The 24,337-nt window shown below is 33.8% G+C and overlaps 1 protein-coding gene across 2 annotated transcripts in view; it reads left to right on the forward strand.

Moving 5' to 3' along the window:
• Nucleotides 1-22,905, forward strand: part of LOC145252736 (uncharacterized) — an 81,176-nt gene extending 58,271 nt beyond the window's left edge. For both annotated transcript variants that reach the window (XM_080112603.1, XM_080112602.1), the window contains exons 7-12: nt 3,767-3,896; nt 4,971-5,187; nt 7,057-7,221; nt 11,181-11,313; nt 14,271-14,337; nt 19,065-22,905. In XM_080112603.1, the coding sequence (XP_079968729.1) occupies nt 3,767-3,896; nt 4,971-5,187; nt 7,057-7,221; nt 11,181-11,313; nt 14,271-14,337; nt 19,065-22,556 (4,204 nt within the window). In that variant the 3' untranslated portion in view covers nt 22,557-22,905. The remainder of the gene's footprint in view (nt 1-3,766; nt 3,897-4,970; nt 5,188-7,056; nt 7,222-11,180; nt 11,314-14,270; nt 14,338-19,064) is intronic.
• Nucleotides 22,906-24,337: the final 1,432 nt, after the last annotated feature.

Here is a 24,337-nt window from a genome sequence, read left to right on the forward strand (position 1 = left end):
TTAAGTAAGTTTCTTATTGAACATGGAGTATTGTCCAAAATGATCATATGTCCGAAGTGCCAAATTCCGAAAGCCGTTCTTAACATGGGGGGGGGGGTACTCATAAGTATTCCTGAAAACCTACAAAAGTCAACATTTCCAAGTGAGTTGGACTTAATGTAAAAAAAAAAAATATATATATATATACCAAATTGACTTTTTTTTTTTTTATTTAAAAATTAAATTATTTCGTTTTTGTTAATAAAATTGTATTTTTATTTATTTATTTATTTTTTTGTTGAATGTTATTCTTTCTATTACTTTTTGGGTGCATGTGCAATTTAAAAAATAAAAAAAAATTAAAGCGGAACAAAATTTAAATTTCCATTCCATTTTTCAAACAACCGTAAAACAGAGTTCTCGGCAAGTTTTACCGTTATTTTAATTTTTTATTCATTTGCTGCATACAATGTCTTTTCTTAATTAGTTTTTATCTATATATAAAAATTGTGATATCTATCGCTTAACATAACCATAATGTTGCCAACATGCACATGCCTAGTCAAATGCATCTAATCCATCTAAACTCTATGCAGTAGTACACGTAAACAATGAAGTAGGGGATAACTGGTGTTTTCCCAAGTTAATTTAATATTAATTTACAAAACTTAGTGAGCTAAGCTTATTAACTAAAATTTGTAGAAAAATGTACAAACAGTAAAAGGATATAACTTTATAAATTCAGCAAACTTTCTTTTTATTAATTGGAATATATTTATTGAAAAATTCAATTTGAAATAGATTTCAAAAAAAGCTAAAAAAAAAAAAAAATTAATATTTTACTAGTATATTTACTAGAAAATGGGATCATCTTCTTAAAATGATGACATTTACTCACTTTTGAGCCTTACAAAATATTGTATTGAAGAAAATAATTGTGGAATTTCTATTGGGTCCTTTACACACACACACACACACACACACACACACACACACACACACACACACACACACACACACACACAATTTGTAATGTATAAAACAAAAAGATGCATTTACATTGTTTTGCAAAAAGAAAATACCCAAAGTAGTTAGCTAAATTATTCTTTTTCTACTAGTATTGCCAGAAATCGAATAAGGAACCATATGTCCTCCTTTCTTTAGCCCATAAATTTTATAATATACAATTTTGGGGATGGGACCTAATGATGTACTTGGTATTGTGGGTGTGTGTGTGGATTTATGATATAAATTGAAATGTGTTTCAGTAAATTTATGAACTGTAACACCTCTAGACACTTTCAACTATCTATGCTGTGTATGTGTACTTGTGCTTCAAACCCTGAACCTCTTAATATTCACATTTTAATTTGTAAAATTTTTAATTATACATAAAGTAAAATTGTTTTCCTTTTATATGGATGTTTAATATAAATGCAGAAACTGTAATGTTGTACTCACTTTTTTGTGTTAGTGTTGGTAGCTCTTTTTCCAAAACTTTTGGAAAAGTTTGTGAACAAATGGATAACAACTGCAACTTATGCATATTTTATATATGTATATATATATATATATATATATATATATATATATATTATTGGGAATCAGTAGTTTTTATTCTCTTTTTAATTTTGTTTAAAACAAAATCTTCTACTGTTGGTAGTAATAATAAAATAAAAAATATTTGGATTTAAATTTCCAGTAAAATGAAAAATCTATAGCTGACCCTCTCACATGTGTGTTTCTATGTTTGAGAAAATATATACACATTTAAGATGTGTTTATACAGTGACATGTTTGAGAAAATATATACACATTTAAGATGTTAGACTGGAACAAAATAATCATTTTGTAGTTAAATATTTAATGATTTATAATGAATCAGAATTGGTAATTTAGTATGGAATCAGTAATTATATTGGAATCATCATATCGCTAATACAGTCTTGGTCAAAATCATAAGACCACTTAAGAAAGTAATTCTATATTATTTGAAAAGTATTCTCGTGCTTGTCGAGAAGTGTGTATCGCAGTATGGAATCAGTAATTATATTGGAATCGTCATATCACTAATACAGTCCTGGTCAAAATCATAAGACTACTTAAGAAAGTAAGCGTTTATGCATAATATCAAATTTTTAATCAAACAGATGGTTGAAACCATTGCCAAAAGGGAAAATATGATGGAAAAAAATGAAATCTGCTTCATTCGAAACCTTAACCCTGATCTAATAATTATTTTTTAAAAAACATTTTCACCTGGTCAAAATGATAAGACCACTGATGATTTATCTAACAAAAGGCAATTTTAAATTACTAAAAAGGGTCTCAGTATTTAGTATAACTTCCATTATTTCAAATTACTTCAAAAATTCTCTTTGTCATGATTGCGACTAAGTTTTTTCTCAGTTGCGAAGGAATTTTATCCCATGTACTGAAAACTGAATCAGAAAGTTCCTTTATCAAATCATACTGGGTTCCATCCTTGAACACTTCTTTTGTCATCCATCCCCAAAGGTTTTCAATGGGATTGAGGATTGAGAACATGCTGGATGATCTAACAATTCTATATTATTTGAAGAAAAGTATTCTTGTGCTTGTCGAGAAGTGTGTATCGCAGCGTTGTCTGGCTGGAAAATCCAATTTCTTCCACACAGACGTGGACCTTCAGTCCTGATAGAAGCATTTTCAAGCATTGAAATGTACTTCAATGATGTTTGCCGGTCTTTCACTACTTGCAACTTTAGGGTCCCAGCTGACGAGAAAGCACCCCAGATCATTAAAGACCCTCCTCCACTATGCAGAGTTGAAAAAGTCTCTTTGGGCAAATTTTTATCATGCCAATAGTGTTGAAATCCATCTGGTTCATCTAGATCAAACCTTTTCTCATTGGAGAAAATTACATTTTCCCACTTCTCTTCATCCCAAGTCTCGTATTTGGCAGCATATTTAAGTCGGTTAGTCTTGTGCTGTTCAAGAAGACGTGGTTTCTGCAGTCGCTTTAAATGATTGAATCCCTTCATTTTCAGATGCCTTCTGATGGTTTTAGGACTACATTCTGCTACTGTTTGGCTTTTCAATTGACTTGAGCTCATACTGGAGTTTTTTTTTTTAACTTCTTTTGATACGGTGATCCAGTGATGAGTTATTTTTTTTGGTCGACCTGGACTCTTTTTGTGCCCATATTGATCTGGATTTCTTAAAAAAAAATTGTGATGACCGTTTTGCTACGATTGACTTCGTTTGCAATGGATCTCTGTGAGAGTTCACCCCTATTAAGCTCAAAGATCCTTCCTCTCTCAAATCCTGATAATGGTTTCCCTTTTGCCATTTATAATTTAGTAAGATGTTTTTTATCCACTAACAAATTGCTTTTAGTAACATAGAAAGCTTTTCGTATTCATTTTTTCAAAACTAGCTGATTTTATTAAAGTGGTCTTATCATTTTGACCAGTTGAAAATGTTTGTTTTTTAAAAAATAATTATTAGATCAGGGTTAAGGTTTCGAATGAAGCAGATTTCATTTTTTTCCATCATATTTTCCCTTTTGGCAATGGTTTCAACCATCTGTTTGATTAAAAATTTGATATTATGCATAAACGCTTACTTTCTTAAGTAGTCTTATGATTTTGACCAGGACTATATATATATATATATATATATATATATATATATAACATTAGTTGACTAATATATCGAATGTATGTCCAAATTTTATTATATTTTATTTCCTTAGTGAGACTGATTTGGTTTTAAATATAAGATTTTATGTATTTTGCTATTTCAGGTTTAAGGTGAATTTTGGCCAGACAACTCCTTGGTTTCCCCCTCCTCCAGGCTTTGCTTATGTTGACCATGTTTTGTTGGGCGACAGAGTTCGTGCACCCAAAGGTCCTGCAACAAAATCAGAGTGTGAGGTTTGTATTTAATTTTTATGTTAACTGAATATTGTGTCCGTACTTATCAGTTTCCAATTCTACTTGGGTTTCTTGTGTAGATTGAGTTCTTGTTCAGAATCCACCCTTACATTAAAAGATAAAGAAAAATCTGTATAATTTATTGCATGTCGCACAAAGTAAAATATCATGTTCTAGAAATCAGGTAAATTGATCAAGTTGTTTTATTTTTATAAAGAAAATCATTCTAAAATGATTAATGGGAATTTGTACGTGTTGCAATATAAATCTTGCAAGGTTGAATTATATTAAGTTGTTTCCCTTGCTTTCTTGAGATTGTTTTCAAAATTGTTATGTGAGACATTCTCTCCTTGGTTACTCATAACATTTGATTTTCTTTTTTAAAAATAAAAGTACTTGATTAATTCAGGATTTTTATTTTTTAATATAACCTTTTTATCATGGCTACGTACATCATACAAATTTTTCTTGATTTTAGCTTAATATGGATAGAATTCTGGACAAGTACTAATTGTTGAAGCATTTCAAAAAAGATACACCATTTTAGATCACATCACAAGAATAGATGACCAAATTATTACAGGTGCATGATTAGTACATAATGGGTTCACCTGACTATAGATTTGTCTATGTAGAATTCTGATCCTATCAACTCTATCCAGTTGAATTATACAATACCATTTTTCATAAAATATTGACTTGCTTTCAAGTGTTGCATACAATCATCTTATAATGGGTCTTTGGTCTATGATCTGGTTTGTTCTTATTCAGAGGAGAAATCCTTCTTGACTGGAGCAGGCTTTAATTTTTGCTCCTTTTTGAGGTGTTCTAAATACCCTACATAAACCCTGACCTTGTCTAACTTTGCCTTTATGTAGAGGCAAGTAAAAAGAGGTAGATATACCATAAAACAAATAAACTCTGTCTTTTAAAGTCACATTTCCTGTGAGTTTGATATGTAAATTATTCTGTCAAATACATTTTCATAGTTTTACCATTTGAATTGAAATAGTATTATTTGATACTGTTTTTTTATTTTTTTTATTTAATAATTTAAAAAAAAATTTTTTTAAGATGATAATGATGGTAGGATTACCTGGATGTGGCAAGACTTCATGGGCCTTAAACCAGAATAAGGTCCACCCTGATAAGAAGTACTACGTTATCGGGACTGATTCACTCATTGATAAAATGAGAGTGATGGGTTTACCACGAAAAAGGTTTTTCCATGGTCGTTGGGATGTGCTCATTCAGAAAGCAACTGGATGTCTCAATAAACTTTTCCAAGTTGGTAAGTTTGACTTCTAACAATTTTTTTTCTTTAAATGATCGAGACTTTATTCTTTGTGTATCACGAGTATATTATAAATCGAAATGTCAAGAATTGTAATATTGGATTCTTAAAACATGTTGAGTGAAAAATGTTAAAAAAAAACAAAAAAACTTTTATTATTTTACCTTGTTCTTTTTATTGTTCTATTTGCTCACGTTGGACTATCAATAAGTGCTCACTATTTGTGTGTGTATATATATATATATGATTTTTCTTGAAACCTGGTGCAATATTAGTATCTATGGGAGTCAATTTATAATTTTCAGAATTGCAGATGCATACCGTCAAAAATAATGACATACTTTTCTCATTACTTAGATTTATAATTAAAGTTTAACATAACTTGAAGATTGCTAGCCTTTACAACATAATAAAATTGTAAAGGCCAGCAATCTTGTAAAGTTGTTTACATAGGTGCTTATTTTTTTATGGTTATCACTTCTGTTTCCCTTCCTTGAAGAGAAAAGTTTCTCTTCTAAAGCTCTCTGCTTCTGTAACATTAATATATTTATATACTAGCGGGGGTACCCGGCGTTGCCCGAGTGTTTGTTTCCGGGACTTTAGTTTTTAAAAATGTTATGGTAGGTAAGTAGGAAGGATCAAACCCGGAGTCATGAGTAAAAGTAGGAAAATAAAGTGTGAAAAAGAAAAAAAAAAAAAAAAAAAACATCTGCAACGTTAACAGTTCGGCCACCAAGTAAAGTCCATTCCAGTTGTTTAGGAAAAAAAAAAAAACCGACTACGGTAGGTCGGCGCGAACGTGAAAATATAATGTGAATTGTCCAGCACGCTAACCACTATGCCACAGAGCACTGCAGCTTAGTTTAGTGATTTTAAATAACTTCACATGAAAGAACTACGAAGCCAAACCGGTGTTCTCTTCTCAACTGTTCCTCGTGAACGATCCCCAAACGGTGTTAAGTGGTGGCAGGGGGAGGAGCAATTTATTAGAGAGAAAATATTTTACCACTTCCATTGATCTTAACCGATTTTGGCCGTGACTTCTCAGCAGAAAAAGTATAGAAATCTAAGATTATCGAGGAATTTGAGAAATAATAAGCCTATAACACACCTCAGATATTGTTCTGCCGTTTGTGCATATTATATTTGCATGAAATATTTTGATTTTTAATCCTATTAAGGTCAAAATCCGACGAGAAAAAATGAGTTCATTTTATTTATATAGAGATAATAATATAAATCTACCCTCGTTAGTTATATATAATGGATAAAATGAATTCCTAGAACAGTTTTGCACCACTCTTATGCCCCTTTACCAAGATTAAAATATGATACTTAATGTGATACTAAGAATCCTTATTACAATCTTGATCGAGATCCATCATGTGATTTTGGTTCTAGAAAATGCCTAAAAGTAAGGCTTAAGCTTAAGGGATCTTAAGAAATGAAATTCAGCAAATTTTAATTCGTTTACTTTGTTTTACATATTCATGACTATGGATCAAATTTAATGCAATCTGAAATATTTGAATTTTCAAATGAGAGGTTGTAGCCATATTATATTCCTGAAGAAACAGAAATTGGGAGAATATTAATTCACGTCTCAATGTCTATCAAAATTTCACAAAAATCAAAGGTATCTTAATTTAATCATAAAGGGCTTTCTGCTTCATAATGATTTGTTTATTTTAAATAAATCCTATGCAAATAAATACAGTTTAGAACGTTATTTTGTTTTACATAGAATCCATACATGCCTAAATGTTCTTTTTTATTATTTCAACATATTCTCAACAATATACTTTGTTTGCTTCACATAGTAAATAATATACATATAAACCCACCTTTCAACTAATTTGATTTCAGCTTCCAACAGGCGACGTAACATCATCCTAGATCAGACCAATGTCTATGCCACTGCCCGCAAACGTAAAATGCGGAGATTCCAGGGATTTTATCGGAGAGCAGCTGTGCTTGTGTGTGAAGATGCAGAATTGATTCGACGTTCTGAACAAAGAACTAAAGTAGATGGTAATTTTGTCTTTTTATTCTTAAAATCTTTTTCCCATTTTCATCATCTTATAAAATAGTGCAAATTGCCAATTTCCAAATTTATTTTGGTTGCTTAAAAAAGTTATTCTTAAAAAAACCATTCAACTTTTATTGCATAAATATTTTGTGGTTATTCTTCTAATGTTGTAACTTATCCATGAAAAATAATATGCATATTTTCAATATAATACTTTTTCCATCTTATTGTATTTTCATATCTACTACAAAAATTCAATCTTGCTTTATAAATGAGATTTGTAAATCTCTTTCCTTTTTTTTCTGTTTATTTTTCCTCTCATTTTGTTTTTTCCTCCTTCTCTTTGTTTTATTTATTTTTTCATTTTCTATTTATTTTTCTTTCTCACTGCTTCTTTCTATCCCTCCATAAGCTTTTTTTTTATGCTCTTTGTGCTTTTTTTTTCTTTGCTTTAATATTACATTTTTTTGTGTGCTTAATTAGAATCAAATCTACTTTGAAAAACTAAATTGCAGAAAAATCTTTGATGTATGTACCCATCACACAATGAGATGTCATATTCCAAAAATCATGAAAATTGCTTTGAGTAGTTTTTCTACATATAGAAAACAATCTTTTTAAATGGTTTTAGGGATTTTAATAGCAACTTATGGTCATTAGGAGGCTAATTTTGATATTGACAGTTCAAATTGAGTTGTTTCCCCTTTATTTGTAAACCTTAGTGGATCTTTAAAATGTAACGTCTCGCTCATCATAAAATTTAATGTTTGGTTAGGTTTAGTTTAAAATAAAAAAAATTAACTAATTTATGATTTTTGGAATATGATATCTTTGTTCTGTGATGGTGCATACATTGTTTTTTTTTTGTTTTTTTTTTGTTTTTTTTTAAAATTTAATTCTAAATAAGCACCTATTTCTCCTATCTTTATGTGGTAAAGAAAGTTTTAATGCCTATTAATTCTTATCAATGTGATAATATACTAAGACATTTCATGTTTATACATATGTTAGTCCCCCCCCCCCCCCTTTATTTTATTTTATTTTTTTTTAAGATTAGATCATCTAGATGTCATGCAAAAAATAACTTATTTAAATCTGTTGTCACTGAAAAGTTGCAATTCACTGTAAACAAAAATAGACAAACTTTGGGTTGGAGTTTTTGATCATATCTAACCGAAGCGTTTTAGACAGATGTTGACAGTTGAGATATTAAAAGAAGGATACAGAAACAGTGTTACATTGTTCTGTTAGTTGTTACTTTATTTGAACTTAAATATTAGTTTGCTTCCGCTTTCAATTATTTTTGATAGCATAATTCCAATTCTGAAAAAAATGTAACATTTCTTTTGTAGTCAGTAAATGAGAGAGAATTTTATCTCCAGTTCATTTAAAGAAATGAAATTGTCCAATCATCAAAGATGAGTTAATCAATTGAAAATTAACTGCTGTCATATGTTTTTGTTTTTCATTTTTTATTTCGACTTTATATAATTCAACATTTTCTCCATTAACTGCAGAATACGCACTAACATAACTGAGTCTCCAAATCTTGTGATTTTGATCCAAAGTGTTCACGTGTTCATGTTTGTCCATTCACAACCCATTTTTTGCCAACCTTTCGACTGGATTCCTTGTATCATGCCTTCAATTGCAAATTTCACGTGCTCCTATACTGAAAAGTTTAGTCTGGGTAAAGAACTTTACGATTTTACATTTGATGACGGACAATGTTGATGGGATGCCAGTGAGGTTTCACAACTTTTGATGTGATCGGATAGATTATGATAGGTAATGAAACATATGATGTGCCTTTTAGAAAATTTCTACTTTCTGATGTAATTTGACAGTGCAGTTAACACATTCAAGTTCATATTAAACTACAGAAAGGACAAAAATTTCCACTTTGATTTTGTATGGGATGTGTTCAGAAGCTGTGACAGTTTTGTTGCATGTGAATGCAGCTGCATTCATTTTAAAATTATGCTAAGATGGAATTTTGTCATCGCATTGAATTGAGCTATTTTAAAAACCTACTCTTTGCATTCTTTTTATTTTAATGTAATTTTAACACCTCCAGTTGCTTTTAAAAAGGAGACATTTAAAGAATATTTAGCTCAAACTTAGTCGGTATGGTAAGAAGGACAAGCTTGTTTTGAAATGATTTAGATTATAACAAATTTAATAGTAAATATTTAGCTACACTTTTTCGCAATAAGATAGAATATTGTTTTTAAAAACAATAATTTTATTTAAAGAATATTAAAATGATAATTATTTTTATGGGAAAAAACAATTTTCTTAATGTCTTATGTGTTAATATTATTTCAAGGTAAATATTAATAGTAAATGATGCAGATGAAGATACAGCCAACTGGGGATAACCTGTGAATTTTATGTGCCCTTGACACTTCCTCCTTTGGAAGAAGCCGCTTCAATCTGCCTAGGGTGAATGTCATACAACAAACGGATGAAGAAAGTAACTGGAATTTTGACGGGTTACTGCCAGTATTATAACAAATTAACTATTCTTGCCCAAACTTCTTCCATCACTAACCAGCAGAGCATTACCACTGCTGACAAAAAGAAAAGTCTATCAGCTATGTGTATACAGTGCAATCTATAATAGAAATCTCAGCTGTCTGTTTAAATGTATGTATGTTTGCATATCTTGCAAAAACTTTTGACAAAGGCGATGGATCCTGACAAGGTCGGTATCATTTTGAAGCGTGATGTCTCTGATGATAAATATCGAAAAATTGGCCCAAAACATTAATTCCTTCACCCTAAACTCTGCCGTTTTGTACAAGGAGAGGTCGATTTTTTTTTTTTTTTTTTTTTTTTTTTTTCTTCTGACATTTTAGCAAGTCATCTTCACCGTTGGATTGACTTTGGTTAATTTCAAGCTTCCGGTCATGGCTAAGACGTTGGATTTTCTTTCATTTTCTTTTCCACCTTCGTGGTACAGGTTTGAGCCTGCCTGCCTACTACCACTTTTTTTTTTTTTTTTTTTTCCCAACACACACCTCCAAACACCCGGGCAACCCCAGGAATCCAGGCTAGTAATATATAGAAGAGAAACCTGGAAAATGACAATTGGGGGAGATGTGTTGCATGGACACAAATGATACGATAGATGTGCAATGTGAGTCTTAAAGACCAGTTCTGAGGAAAATTAAATCTGCACAGTTTAGGTAAATGTGTGCAAAACCTGGGATTCTGTTGGTTTGGTAACGTTGAAAGAAAGGATGAGAGTTCTTGGGTTAGTACATGTAGAACAGTTGAGGTGGCAGATTCAGTTGGCAGAGAAGGTCAAGGAAAACATGGAAACAAAGGTGGAGTTGAGATGGACAAAGACCTCGTTAAAGATAGGTTAGTTTGGAATTCAATTTCTAATAGCTGTCAAACATATGCCACTGTTAAACCGAATATGATGATTCATATATATCCTGATAATTTCACAGAATGTACAATTGAATAATTTGATTTCTTGTGGGAAGAAGAAAATAATTAATACCTTTGTATGAGATCAATAACTTCAAACCAATAGTTTCAAGTACTTTTACATTTTTTTTCTTTTTTATAACTTATTTTACTTACTATTTATTGACTTTTAATTTTTCAGTATCCAATTCTATTTCTAATTTCTAACTTGAAATGATTGTTTTTATATTTGAACTAAAACAAAACATTTTTTTCAAGTCTGTTTTTGTCATGATTATTCTGATAATTAGATACTCGTACATATTGTCAATCTTTTAAATGAAAAAAAAAATGCGACAAGGTAATCAAAATTTTAAATAATTACAGATTGATTTCATAATTTTTGCTTTACAAAAATATATAAAAACATTAATTTGGAAATAACCATTATGTGTGAAATATAAAATAATTAAAATGCCTTTTTTTTCTTGCTATGTATTTGTTTTCATCGAATCTTCTGAACTATGATTGTATTCTGTAGGTAAAGTTGTACCAGAGGAAGCTGTCCTTGAAATGAAGGCCAACTTCTCGTTGCCCTATGATTGCAAAACCTTATTTGATACTATAGAATACATTGAGTTGCCTAAAGAAAGGGCTCAGAAACTTGTGGAGCAGTAAGTAATCACAACACCTTCCCCCTTGTCCACCCTACCTGTTTTCTACTTTTAATGTCGAACATCCGACATTACTTTTTTTTTTTTTTTAATTTTTTCTTTTAACTCATTATTTGCACTAAATTTCTGAATGTAAAAAGAACAAGTTGTTTCATGTGTTCACTTTTTCGTTTCTTGATTTTAAAAATAATGTTGAATTGATTTAAAAGGATTTTTTTTTAATATAAATTGCACACATATTTTTATTGGTCCGAAAAAAAGGGCTCATCTTGCATTGTATTAACATTATAAATGGTTTCTTGTTTTCTTTTTCTTTTGGGTGTCTTTAATTTGGTGCTTTAAGTTTTTTCCTTTTACTTAGCCTTCTTTTTGTTTGTTTCCCAGAAACACTTCCTAAACAGCCTTCTTCTTCTCTACAGAAAAAAGGGGGTGTGCTGGTTACCTTGACGGCAATAATCCTTGTTGCTAGGGATGCACCGAGTAATTGGCAGGTAAACGATAATCGGCCTTTATCGGCCACTTTGACGATTAATTGGTAATCGGTTGATTAATTACTTATTAAATTTAAACCATTTCATCAATGCCAAATAACTCCTCAGATAGCTTTTATATATTAACACAGTAACTGCCAATTTAACGACATGTTAAGTGTTTGGCTGTTATCAAACATTTTGAAGCCAATTAACTCCTCAGAAGTGTCTCCTGTATCTTGTTCTACCACTGAAATTGTCACCTCTTGCAAGTAGTGATAAAGCTACATAATGACCAAGTTCTTTTGAGCACTTATAAGTGCTCGAAAGAATTTCTTGCATTCAGATTTAACTTGGCCTCTACTTGCTCAGTTTGGATTTGTTATTCTACGCTTATCTGAAGCTAATTCATCAAAAAGGCTTGAAACGGATACAATTTCACTTTCATCTTCTTGATCCTCAGCAGAGATTGAAGGATATACTGATTCTACTTCATTATCATCAGTAGAAAGTAGATGTAGAATCCAATCCTTAATAGCGTTTTCCATGTCATTGTTTTTTAAATTTGAATTTGGGATCTAGAAAAGTAGTCGCAAGTTTTATCATTAATAAATAATTGTTTTTCTTGATTTACTGAATTGTTGGTAAGAAGGATTCCACTAAAGTCAGAAATATCAGAATTAGATTGGACAGCTTTTGACAAAAATAACCTCAGAGCTAAAATTGTAGGTATTATCGTCAATATGGTATAAGTTCTGTTACTTCGTTTAGTGATTTCAGATCAAGTAACTGGGCAATTTTTTGAACAAGTTCCCATTGATAAGTTGTTACAGTAAGAATCTTATCAACAGCATACATAAAGAGCTTTTTGTTGTTCTAAATTCCTTTTCAGCATGTAATATGTTGAATTCCATTGTGTGATCACATTTTGAATGAGTTTGTTTTTCCAAATTAAGCTGATCCTGTATTTCAGTTAATTTGCTAAACTTTATTGGAGATTTTATACTTCTCCAGAATATTTTGCAATTCTTCACTTATTCTTGCACCTGTGTGTACACCAGGGAATGGAACCACTCAAGCACAGCTCTGCACTGTTCAAAGTCATTTGAAAGTCAGTGATCTGCCAAACTCTAGAAGGAAGCATTATTTGTAGTAGCTGTTCAAATACCTGTAGTCAAAGAAATGCTGCTAATTGAATTTCTGTTTTTACTTTTTAAAATATATCTGAAATTATTTTTTCAGTGATATACTTTTTTGATGAAATACAGTAATTTGAACAAAGTTTTGCAATAAGCCTATTAAATCCAATGCCAGATGTTACAGAATATGGTTAAATATCAACAGTAATAATTTCTCCTATCAGATAATCCTAAATTTTCTTCTTGGCCAGTAGATTCTATAGTAATTTGGGGTTTCACTGGAGGCCTCTAGTTGCTGCCACCTGTTCCTGGAATGTTTGCCACTGAACATTCATTATGTTTACTTTATCTGCAACTTTTGCTTTTTCTCAAACTTTTCTGAAGTAGTTTAACATATTATTTGTTGTAAAAGATTTTGCTGGATTGCCACCCCTTGATATGATTGCATGGCATAACTTGCAGACAAATGTATTCTTGGGATTGAAATCAGAATACTTCCAGCAGAAACTGGTTACCATAATGGTTTATGGTTGTTTAATTTTTTACATATTTAAATTATTTATGCCTGATATCTAATTAATAATTTATCTCAATAAAATATACATTATCCAAAACCAGAAAAAAAAAAAAAAATGTAATGGTAGCACGAATCCAAATATGAGCAACAAGTCTGAAGAACGTTTTCTTTTCGGTTCGCATGTAGTTGCAATTTTACTGTACAATTGCTCAACATGAAAACTGAAAGAGTAGTAATTTTCTTTGACAGTAATTTAAAGTACAAAATAATGTTAATTTGATAAGAAGCAAAAGAGAAAATTTTATCCATATGCTTATCTCTATTTGCCTCAAAGTCAACCCAGTTGCAAATGGCTTCATGTTAGCAACAAGCTATGTCCGTTATTTGAAAATATGATATAGACGGTACATGTCCTTTCGGTGAATTTTCACAGCAAGCAATAAAAGGAGTTAACTTGTCTTTGTTTACAATATGAGTAAATTAATATTAGTATCATTTATAAGAACAAAATTTGCTGATAAATCAACATTAGAAAACCAATTAATTGTTAATCGTCCGATTATCAAAGGCCGATTGATCGGTAATATGCCAATTTGTTTATCGCTGCTGCCCTACTTGTTGCCACAATAACAACTGCCTCGTTGTTCTTGTTCCACATAACTTTCATTTCTGATTTGTATCCTGCCACTTTGATTGACTTGACTATTCCACTTTTATTTCTACCTTCCAGATCTGTTATATAATACCATCGGCACCAACGTCACCACTGTAAAACTGTATGCCACTTGTATGAATATCAGTTAACTTTGTACTTTTTTTTTTTGTTTCCAGTTACAATGAAGAAGGCAAGAACAAGCGCCCGGCTCGAGATAAGGTGTTCAAACATGATACAGAGCAAGTAAGTTTTCTTCTTCTCTTTTTTAACTAAAAGAATTTACAATTGACATTAGGAAATTTGGTAAGTGTTAAAAATTATTACAATTTAAACTAGTTTGCTTTCTGATGACTCCACAATTTTCTTATGTAAGTGTTTTCCCTGTGTTTATATTTAAGAATTTTTATTTTACTTTCGATCAATTATTTACTGAGTATGATACTATAAAATAAAGTTAAAAAGAAAACAAGGCCAATAGCCATTAGTCACGTGCTCTCATGTAATGAATGAATGTGTGACTGTAGGATTGACATGAAATTCTTAAAATGATCGAAAAATGGGCTGAAATGACTTAAATAAATAAAAAGTGAATGACTTTAATGAACTTAAGGATGAATTGAATGACCTTAAGAATGACTTGAATGCTTAAAAAATAACTGGAATCCTTCAAAAACAACTTGAATGATCTGGAGAATGATTTGAATGACTTTGAGACTGACTGATTGTAAAGTGGGTGATCATTTTACATTAAATTAATACAGAAAATTGATCCCCCATTTTATATCACAGTTACAAACATAAGTACAGCATGTAGTAAGAACAGATACTACACTTTTTTCTTGGCCTAAAGGCCAAGAAAAACTTAAAAAGCTAAGAACAGCATCTATTAACAGACCTTTGATCTTAACCAAAAAGGCCAAGCACAAAAGTGTTACGGACAGACCAACTCTGACGTAGTGACTTAAAGAGTCGCTTGCACGCGACTAATTATTCTAAAATCCACCAAAATGCATTTCAGTTTCTTTGTGAAGAAATATTTTAATAGTTAAAAAAAAAATAAATAAAAGAATGTATTACTTCATGACTCTTCAAAATTTTTAGAGTAATTTGGAAGTCTTTAATCTGTCAGATAGAAAATTGCTAGCTTTAAAATTCTTAGCAAATCCTAATGTGTGAAAATTTTAAGTTTTGTAAAAAAAAAATTTTTTTTTTTACATCCAATAATTTTATGAATAGATTAAGACAACACATTGCTTTAACAAAATTATAGTTTTATAACAATTTATTTCAGTTAATAATTTAATGACTCAGCTACCATAATTGAATGTAATTTTACAGATGTTACAATTTGAAATAAGAAAATCTACATATGGTTGTAAATTTGTTAAGCTGGGAAAAGTCAAAATGTCTGGTTAATATGAACAAAATTAATTTCTCTGCCAATAATAACACTATTATTATTTAGAATAATGTGTTTGAAAACATCTATCAGTTTTAATGTTTTAGTATATTAATAATATAGTTTTAGTATAGGTAAGGGAAAAATATCTTTGATGAATGAACATTTATTTTAAGGTTTTTGTTAAATTAAAAAAAAAATATTTAGATGTTTTCTCTTTACAACATTAATATTATAATTTTATTTTTAAGATATTGTTTTATTTTATAAATATTGCTGTAAAAATATGCATGTTTATTTTCTGGACAGCATCAAAATTATTCTGCTGGTTTATAAACGAAATAACTGATAAATATGATAAATGCAATTTTATTTTTCACCAATTTTTAAGTATTTGAAAAGAAATTTATTTCCATAATATTTCTGTTAAATTTAAACACTATAATCCAAATATTAAAAAAAGACAAATGAAGATGATTGCGATTTTTACGGTACTTGCTTTCTGCTCTGTAAGCAATTTGGTCCAATTGAGTGTAGTAATCAGTCTTCAGGATTGTTTGGTTGTTGTCACAATGGAAGGAGAGGGTTCGTTCATTTTCTCAAGACAAGTAATACTCCCTGTGAAGGTGCCTAAGTGAAGCAGGTTACACAATCCTAATTGCACCTCTCCCAAACTGGTATTACTTGTCTAATGGCAAGAAGTCCAGAATGGCTGTAAACAGAGCTGGAATAAGCAAAGAGTTTTCTCATATGTCGCACCTGTTATTCCAAAATGGTCACCCATTTAGTATTTACCAGGGTCAATGTCACTTAACTTTAGTGATGTGTCCACCTGTTTATTCTGTATAGAGTTTATTAAACTAAAGTTTAATTACGTCCTTAAACTGCATGCCATTTTAACAAAATTATTTAAAGTGAAAATGCTATTTAAATTTAATCACATTTCAATAATAATAAATTGAAATTTTTTATATATTAAAAATAATTAAGAAAAATTATTTGATAATTTCTGTCCATTAACTAAAATACATATTTTGAAATATTTTCTTTTATATTAAAGAAATTGTTTAATTTCTTAGATTGAAAATATATTAAATCATCAGTATCTGTTAGATGCATCTAAATCAAATGTCATGATGGTCCAATGGAAGACATTATCCACCTGTTGGAATGGATGATGTCACAAAATGACATCACCCAATGAGCAGAGACAAGATAACCAGATCCTTAGTACACTGGGTATCAAATTATTAACGAGTTTACATTTTTTTAAATATTTAAGGAACGAGTGAATAAAAATCAATGAAATTTTGAGAAAGTGCTTACAATACTATTCAGCTATTCAGGTGAAAAAATAAAAGTATTTAAAGCAGTATTAGCGAAACTATGGCAGAAGATAGGAATATCTGTTGATTTCAGTGTGTCAAGTTATTAACAAGGCTTGGAAAAAAAACAATATACCCAGACCTTGTTTATTGAAATAATTTTCAAACATTAAATGCTTAGAACACAATAACTACATAGCAATTTCTACATTGACATAATTAGTAAGGGGTATGCGATCCTTTTTTATGTATGACTTGTAAAAGACGTTGGTCCACAGAATTAGTCAAATTTGTGATTTCATCAAGTTATTCCTCGCGATACCTCTTAGAGAACATCCCACAACTCGTCTTTGCTCTTAAATTAAGTACTTTCGATAATCCCAACCCAAATCATTATCCTACCACCACCTTGTTGGTGCCTTAAACGCTGATGACTATGTCATCCATCTAGGACCCATCCCTTGCTCCGGCCATCTGAGCCATCAAGAGTGACACGCATTTCATCCGTGAACAAAACTTTGGAAAAATCCGTTTTCATGTTGTCCTCTGCCCATTTCAATCGGTTTTGTATGTGATGTTGCTTTTAATGGAGGCTTTGTCACAGGCTTAACAGACTTTGTCACTTCTTTCAGAAGGCGATATTGAGTACTTTTTGAAACCTTCTTCAATCCGACTTGGTCAAACACTTCTTGACTTGTCTGACCAGGGTCCTTAACAACTTCACGTTTAATTTGGAGTAGAGAACGGTGTGAAACAACTCTAGATTTACCTTTATCAGCTTTCTTATGTACTTTTTGTAAAGTCCTTGACAAAGTTCTTCAGTTTGATGGTACCTTCCTACCATTTTCAATATTTTGAGGGTAGTTTTACATTTTGCTACCTGTTCTGTAATAGTACTCTTTTCAGAACTACTCAAACCACCTTTATGACCCATTTTATTGACGAAACAAACTTCCTTGTTAATAATTTGACACACCCCAAATACCGTGGATTCAGCAATTACGATAGCAAGTTGTTTACATTGCACGAAACAGTATAAAAATTTCAGTTGTGCAGCTCAGCATTGCCAACATTTCTGAAGCTTTTGATATGAAACTACTGGTAAGTTTCTGAAACTGGTAAAAAACTGTTATCTCCTTAATAATTTGCCACACAGTGTATTATATAGGCAGATTACTATATGCATATTGTAATTTTGAAAACTATAATCTTATTAAATATGAATTGACATGTGACCAGAGTATTTAAAAATTCAAATTATCTGCCAAATTATGATTATTGCCATGTCAAAATGCAAGGCATAAACATATCAAGGCATCAACGTAGTTAATCAGATCACATGTCAGTGTAGTTACTGGAACCAATATGCTGCAAAAGTACCTGAAATCGGTAATGGTGGCAGTTAATCACTGAAGATCAGCCATGATGTTATCACTGTAGCGCATATAATAATTTTATTTTTAAATCAATTGGTAATTGATTCTTGAAATAAATTACCATCACAAATTGTAAATGGTCCTACATTAAACTCCTTTAAATTAAAAGTGGATAAAATGTGAGAGATGTATAAATACTCAACAGACGTTTAATTAGATGAAATAAATTTATGAATTGACTGAATGAATGATAAGGCAATTACTACTACCTGGTAGGTCTTTAGACCAGCTGCGAAATTAAAAAAAAAAAATCTACTTGTTGGGTAAGCCATTGAATTCAGATTAGATTCTTTGAAACAGGAAAATGTCAGTTTTCAATGTTTAAGAATAAATAAAAAAAATAAATTATCCAGAACCTTTCTGTTCACTATATATCTTCCCTTCCATCTCTCTTTATACTTTTTTTAAATAGTTAAATATTACTAATACTTGTGATATTGCATATTGTTTTTCATAATATAATCCCTTTTGTTTTATAGTTAGTTTTATTACCTTTGGCTGTTAATAAATAGTGGTAGATATAGTGTATAAAATAAAAGCGATTGAGGTCAAAATAACATGCAGTGAGGGAGGGTGATAGACAGAAACTTAGATAAGTTGCTGTATGAGTTAACTACAAATTGTTCTTATTAGAACGATTAAGACTGGATTTCTCTTAAACATAGTTCAATCCCAAAATCCAAAAGTATTTTTATATATATTTTGTGATTCAAATAATGTAAGAAAAAAAACAACTTAATTTTAGTATAATAGATATAAAAAAATTCCTTCCAATTAAAAAAAAATATATATTTTCTTTTTATATTTTAGACCTCACCAAAGTCATTCTCTCCACGGATGTCTCAAGGTCCCCCGCCTTCTCATCCTGCAATTAAATCAGAAAAACCTCAGATGGATGTAAACATGGGTCAGAGAGCTCCACTTCCACCTCCACCTCCACCTCCTGGGGGTAAAGACCGATTTGAAGGAACTCGTCCATCACGGTGGGGTCCTGCAGCAACTGACGTGTCTGAACCTGCCGAAAAACGTGCAAAACCGGATCCTAGCAGTGCTCTGGACTTTATCAAACAAGAGTACAGTGGAGAAGGGGAAGAGAATTCCCCACAATGGCAGGACCTACATGCCAAGCAAGAGAATCGGGCAGCTTATGATGGATATGGAGCACAGTATAGCAGTGGAGCATCAACTGGCCTTGCTGCTGGGAGCTACGCCACTCAGCTAGCTGGTGGAGCTTACGGGTATCAGACAAACTCTGGAGCGTGGGGTAGTCGTGATCAAACTACCCCGGCATCTTACAGTGTCCAGAATCCTGCGTATAGTACACAGTCATATCAGAGCAGTTATACAAGTACGGACACCGACGCCGCATTACGGACCAGTGCTATGGGCAATACTGCAAGCAACAGCAACTGGTATGGAACCACTCCACCAGCGAGTACATCTGCTCCACCCCCGCCACCCCCTCCCCCTCCTGTGAAACAAGAAGCTGTTGGTTATAATGACCAGTACTCTTCATACAATCAACTCAATCAAAGTGTCCCACCGCAAGTGGCGGCTACCACTCCTGCTCCAGATACCAAAGCATGGGGTGTACAGTCCCAGTATGGTACACAGCCATCGCAATACAGCTCCCCCCCTTATGCTGACCAGCAAGCCTATCAGAGTAGTGGTCAGTCTTTTGATTATGGCCGGCAACAGCAGCAACAATATAGTAGTTCTACTACTGCAGATTCTTCTTATGGACAGACAGATCAAAGCTCTTATAGCTCAACTGGCTTACAAGATCAAAGCGGATCGGCACAGCCCGCTGCATACGGCACTCAAAGCCAGTATGGCAGTTATCAACAAACTCCAAGTGTTGCAAATCAATATGGTACTAACCAGTCGAATCAGTATGGACAACAAAGCAGTTATAGTAGCGATCAGCAAATCCCTTATTCTGATAGCCAAACAACTAACCAAGCTAATCAGTATCGTAGTAACCAACAAAATTTCTACAATAGCAACAACAGTACTAACCCGACAAATCAGTATAACAGTAACCAATCAGGCTCGTACAACAGAAATCAGAACCAATACAGCTCTGGTGGTGCTGGTGGCGGGGTAGCGAACCAGTACACAAGTGGGAATCAAGATTCATATGGTACCACTCGTTATCCAGATGCCCAAAGCAATTATAACAGTGGTCAAGGTGGTCAATATGGAGGTGCTAATAATCAGTCAAACCAGCGTGGGAATAGTGGTGGTAGTGGTCAGCAGCTCTATGGTGGCTACCAAAGCCAGTATGGTGGCTATGATCAGTCAGGTGGGCAAGGAGGGCCAGACCCAAACAATCGAAATGACCAAAACTACTCATCTAATCGAAATGATGGTGGTATGTCGTCTACAGGCTCTTCAATGATGTCCGGCTACGGTCAAGGACGTGGTGGCCAATGGCAGGGTGGAAACCGCCAGAGATCCGATGGCATGGGTGGATATGGTAGCAGTGGTGGATATTCTGATTATCAGTCCTCCAAGCCGAAGGATGAAGGTAAAAAATCTTCTGGACGTGGAGAGAATCAGCGAAGAACAAGATGGAGTGATGCTGAGCCAACCCCATCAGTTCCGCCAGCCCAATCTCCTGAAAACTTGGGAGGCAGAGATATGCCTTCAGGAATGCAAGGTGGTTATCCAGACGGTGGACAAGATAATGCCCATCAACGCCCTGATCACATGGGCAGAATGGATCATATGGGTGGTGGCAGAATGGATCATATGGGAGGCAGGCCTGATCACATGGGGGGTCGGCCTGATCATATGGGTGGCAGACCTGATCACATGGGCGGTCGCTCAGATCACATGGGTGGTAGGCCAGATCACATGGGTGGTAGGCCAGATCACATGGGTGGCAGACCAGATCACATGGGTGGCAGACCAGGCGGTAGGCCGGACCACATGGGTGGACGACCAGACCACATGGGTGGCAGGCCAGACCACATGGGTGGCAGGCCAGACCACATGGGAGGTCGACCAGACCACATGGGTGGACGACCAGATCATATGGGAGGTCGACCAGATGGACGCCCAGATCGTGGTGGCTATGGGCGCCCAGATCGTGGTGGCTATGGACGACCAGATCGTGGTGGCTACGGACGACCAGATCGTGATAGTTATGGACGCTCAGATCGCCGGGATGGACGTTCAGATCGAGATGGACGCTCTGATCGTTCTGACAGAGATGGCCGGCCAGATCGAGGAGATCGTTCTGATCGAGATCGCTCTGATCGTTCTAGTGATAGATCTGACCGTGATAGATCTGATCGCAGTGATAGAGGCGATAGAGAAAGTAGTCGTGGAGATCGTGGATCAGACAGATCCGACCGTGATAGCAAACCAGATCGTGGAAACGATCGTTCTGATCGTTCATCTGGTGACAAAAATGACAAGAGTGACCGTAGCACGTCTGGGGATAAATCCAGCCGCAGTAGCTCGGGAGATAAAACTGAACGTAGTAGTAGTAGTGGTGGTGGTGGTGGTAGTAGTAGTAGTACTGGCGACAAGACTGAACGTAGTAGCAGCAGTTCTGCAGACAAATCTGATCGCAGTAATAATTCATCTGCCACTGATAGTAAAACTGATCGCAGTACAGACAAGACAGATCGCAGTGCCGCTTCAAGCACCGACAAACCTGATCGTTCTACTGGGACCGACAAATCTGAACCAGCCGACAAATCAGAAAACAGCACAAATGAAGAAAATGATCGCAGTGGTGACAGCAAACCAGAGAAGGACAATCGTCGATCAGATCGATCTCGTCCAGATAAAGATATGGATTCTAATGACAATCGTCCTGAACAAATGGGAGGGCGTTTTAATCCACCAGGTGGTCGGGTTGATCATCCTGGAATGGGCCGACCGGATTTCTTCCCTGATGGGGAACGGTGTATGGATATGGGCCCTCCTGGTCAGTTTGGTGGTTTCGGAGGTCCTGGTGATATGAATCGAGACCATGGACCTCCAGGTCGCTTTATGGGACCTCGCGGTGGTATGAATCAGTCGAGAGGTCCTCGTCCAAATTTTGATGGTGGTCACCCAGGTGGACCAAGACCTCGTTTTGATGGACCCAGACGTGGTGGACCTCGAGGAGGTATGGCTCCCCGAGATCATGGTGCTGATTTTGGTGGTCCTGGCGGTCCAGGCGGTTGGAATCAAGGTAATATGCGAGGAATGGGTCCACGTCGACCACCCAGGTTTGAAGGTCGTGGAGGTGGACCACCGCGTGGAATGCGAGGTGGACCACCTCGTTGGCCACGTCCACATTAAAGGAGAATGACGCAATGCCACAGCAAAAGAAAAATAAATCATATTTCATCTTTGTTCAGTTTCTATTGTTGCTGAATGAATATCAGGTGCCCGTTAACAAGCAACTGGGCAGCATTTCCAGTGGTTTCTTTCTCATCACCAGTAGCTGTAAAACCTCCAAGCTTTTAACTCATTATTCATTCTTTCCATTTAATTTTTCTCCATTTTTTAGTGAAAACAACAACAAAAAGAATTGAGGGGGGAAGCTCACTTTTATTTGTATTTAACACTAAAATTTTTATTTTACTTTTAATTTCCTTTTTTGCCGTTCAAACTGCTGGATCATAAATAAATAAGAATCTAAAAAGTATTATCTGGTTTGTTTTTTTGTTTTGTTTTTATTTTTTAACTGATTAATTATTTTTGGTTAAACTACGTGATCTTTTTTTTTCTTTTTTATTCACATAAAGTTTGACATATGAATGTGTTTATATACAGTATATTCCGGTGTATAAGGCGACCGTCAGATAAGACGATTGGAGCAAATTTTAATAAATTTATATTGGATGACTGCTAAATTACGAAACCATGTTTGTTTAACCTAAGTTAGATATTGGAACTCCCCGGTATCTTATGAAATATTGGTTTTTAAAGATGATTTTTTTAACTTTAAGGGTCGTCTTATACACTGTAACATAAGGTATGTGTTTATGTGTTAAACTCGCCCATTTACGAGATGCCTTCAATAAATTTTCAGACCTTTTCGTATGGGCGCTTTCATTGATGGTACACACATGAAACTCTAGTCCCCATCGAAGTAATCTCCTCCGACTGCAATGCACTTGTACCGTTCCAACAACTTCTGGAAGGCTCCATGAAAGTCGTCTTGTGTGAGCGTGTCAATGCCCCTCATCACAGCCTCTCTTTCATCTCAATTGTTTCCTAATAATAGCCTCTAAGGTTTTCCTTGAATAACCAAAAGTCACAGAGAGCAAGATCTGGACCATAGGGATGGTGATGGTCTTCATGCTCATCTTGGTCAAATAGTCTGTTAAAAGGATGGAGTTATGGACTCGTGCATTTGCATCTTCAGTTCCTTGCAAAGAATTCTATATAGTTCCCACACTGACACCAAATTGTGCATTTATTGTCTCTATAGACACTTGATGGTCCTTATCCATGAAATTCTTTATTTGGCCAATCAACTCTGGTGTTCTAACTTACTTACTCCTCCCACACCTCTCATTATCCCTCACAGACTCCCTGCCTTCCTTGAATCTCTTATGCCACTCAAAAATTGATGCTTGATTCATGCAAGATAGTCCAAAAGCAGTCTGAAGTATTCCATATGTTTCTGTGGCATTTTTTTTTCCAAGCTTAAAATGGATTTTTATTGCATATCATTCTTCTAAAGTGTCCTCACATACAGATCGCATTTTTGAAATTGACTAGCTGTAACAATCCGGCTTTAGTAGCGTGTATTCCAATTTCTGCTGTAGCTGTTCATTTGAATCTGAAATCATAAAAATTGGTCAGTCATCTCGAGCAATAACATATTTTCAAGAGTCTATAACAATTTTAAATGTCTGTACAAAAAAGTGTATGAACTTATTTAAGGCACCTCGTAGCTTAATAGTAAGAGTGTTTGCTAATGGATGAGGAGACTGAGGTTCAATACTCGGTTGAGTCATACCAAAAACTTAAAAAATGCTACTAGATGCCCTTTTGTTAAACACTCAGCATTATAAGATGATCAAAGGTAAGCATAGTAATCCTGGAAATGGAGTGGCGCTCTCCCCTAA

Source organism: Euprymna scolopes, chromosome 29 (assembly GCF_053919585.1).
Source record: "Euprymna scolopes isolate OS-2025 chromosome 29, ASM5391958v1, whole genome shotgun sequence".
In the NCBI taxonomy this organism is placed as follows: Eukaryota; Metazoa; Mollusca; class Cephalopoda; order Sepiida; family Sepiolidae; genus Euprymna; species Euprymna scolopes.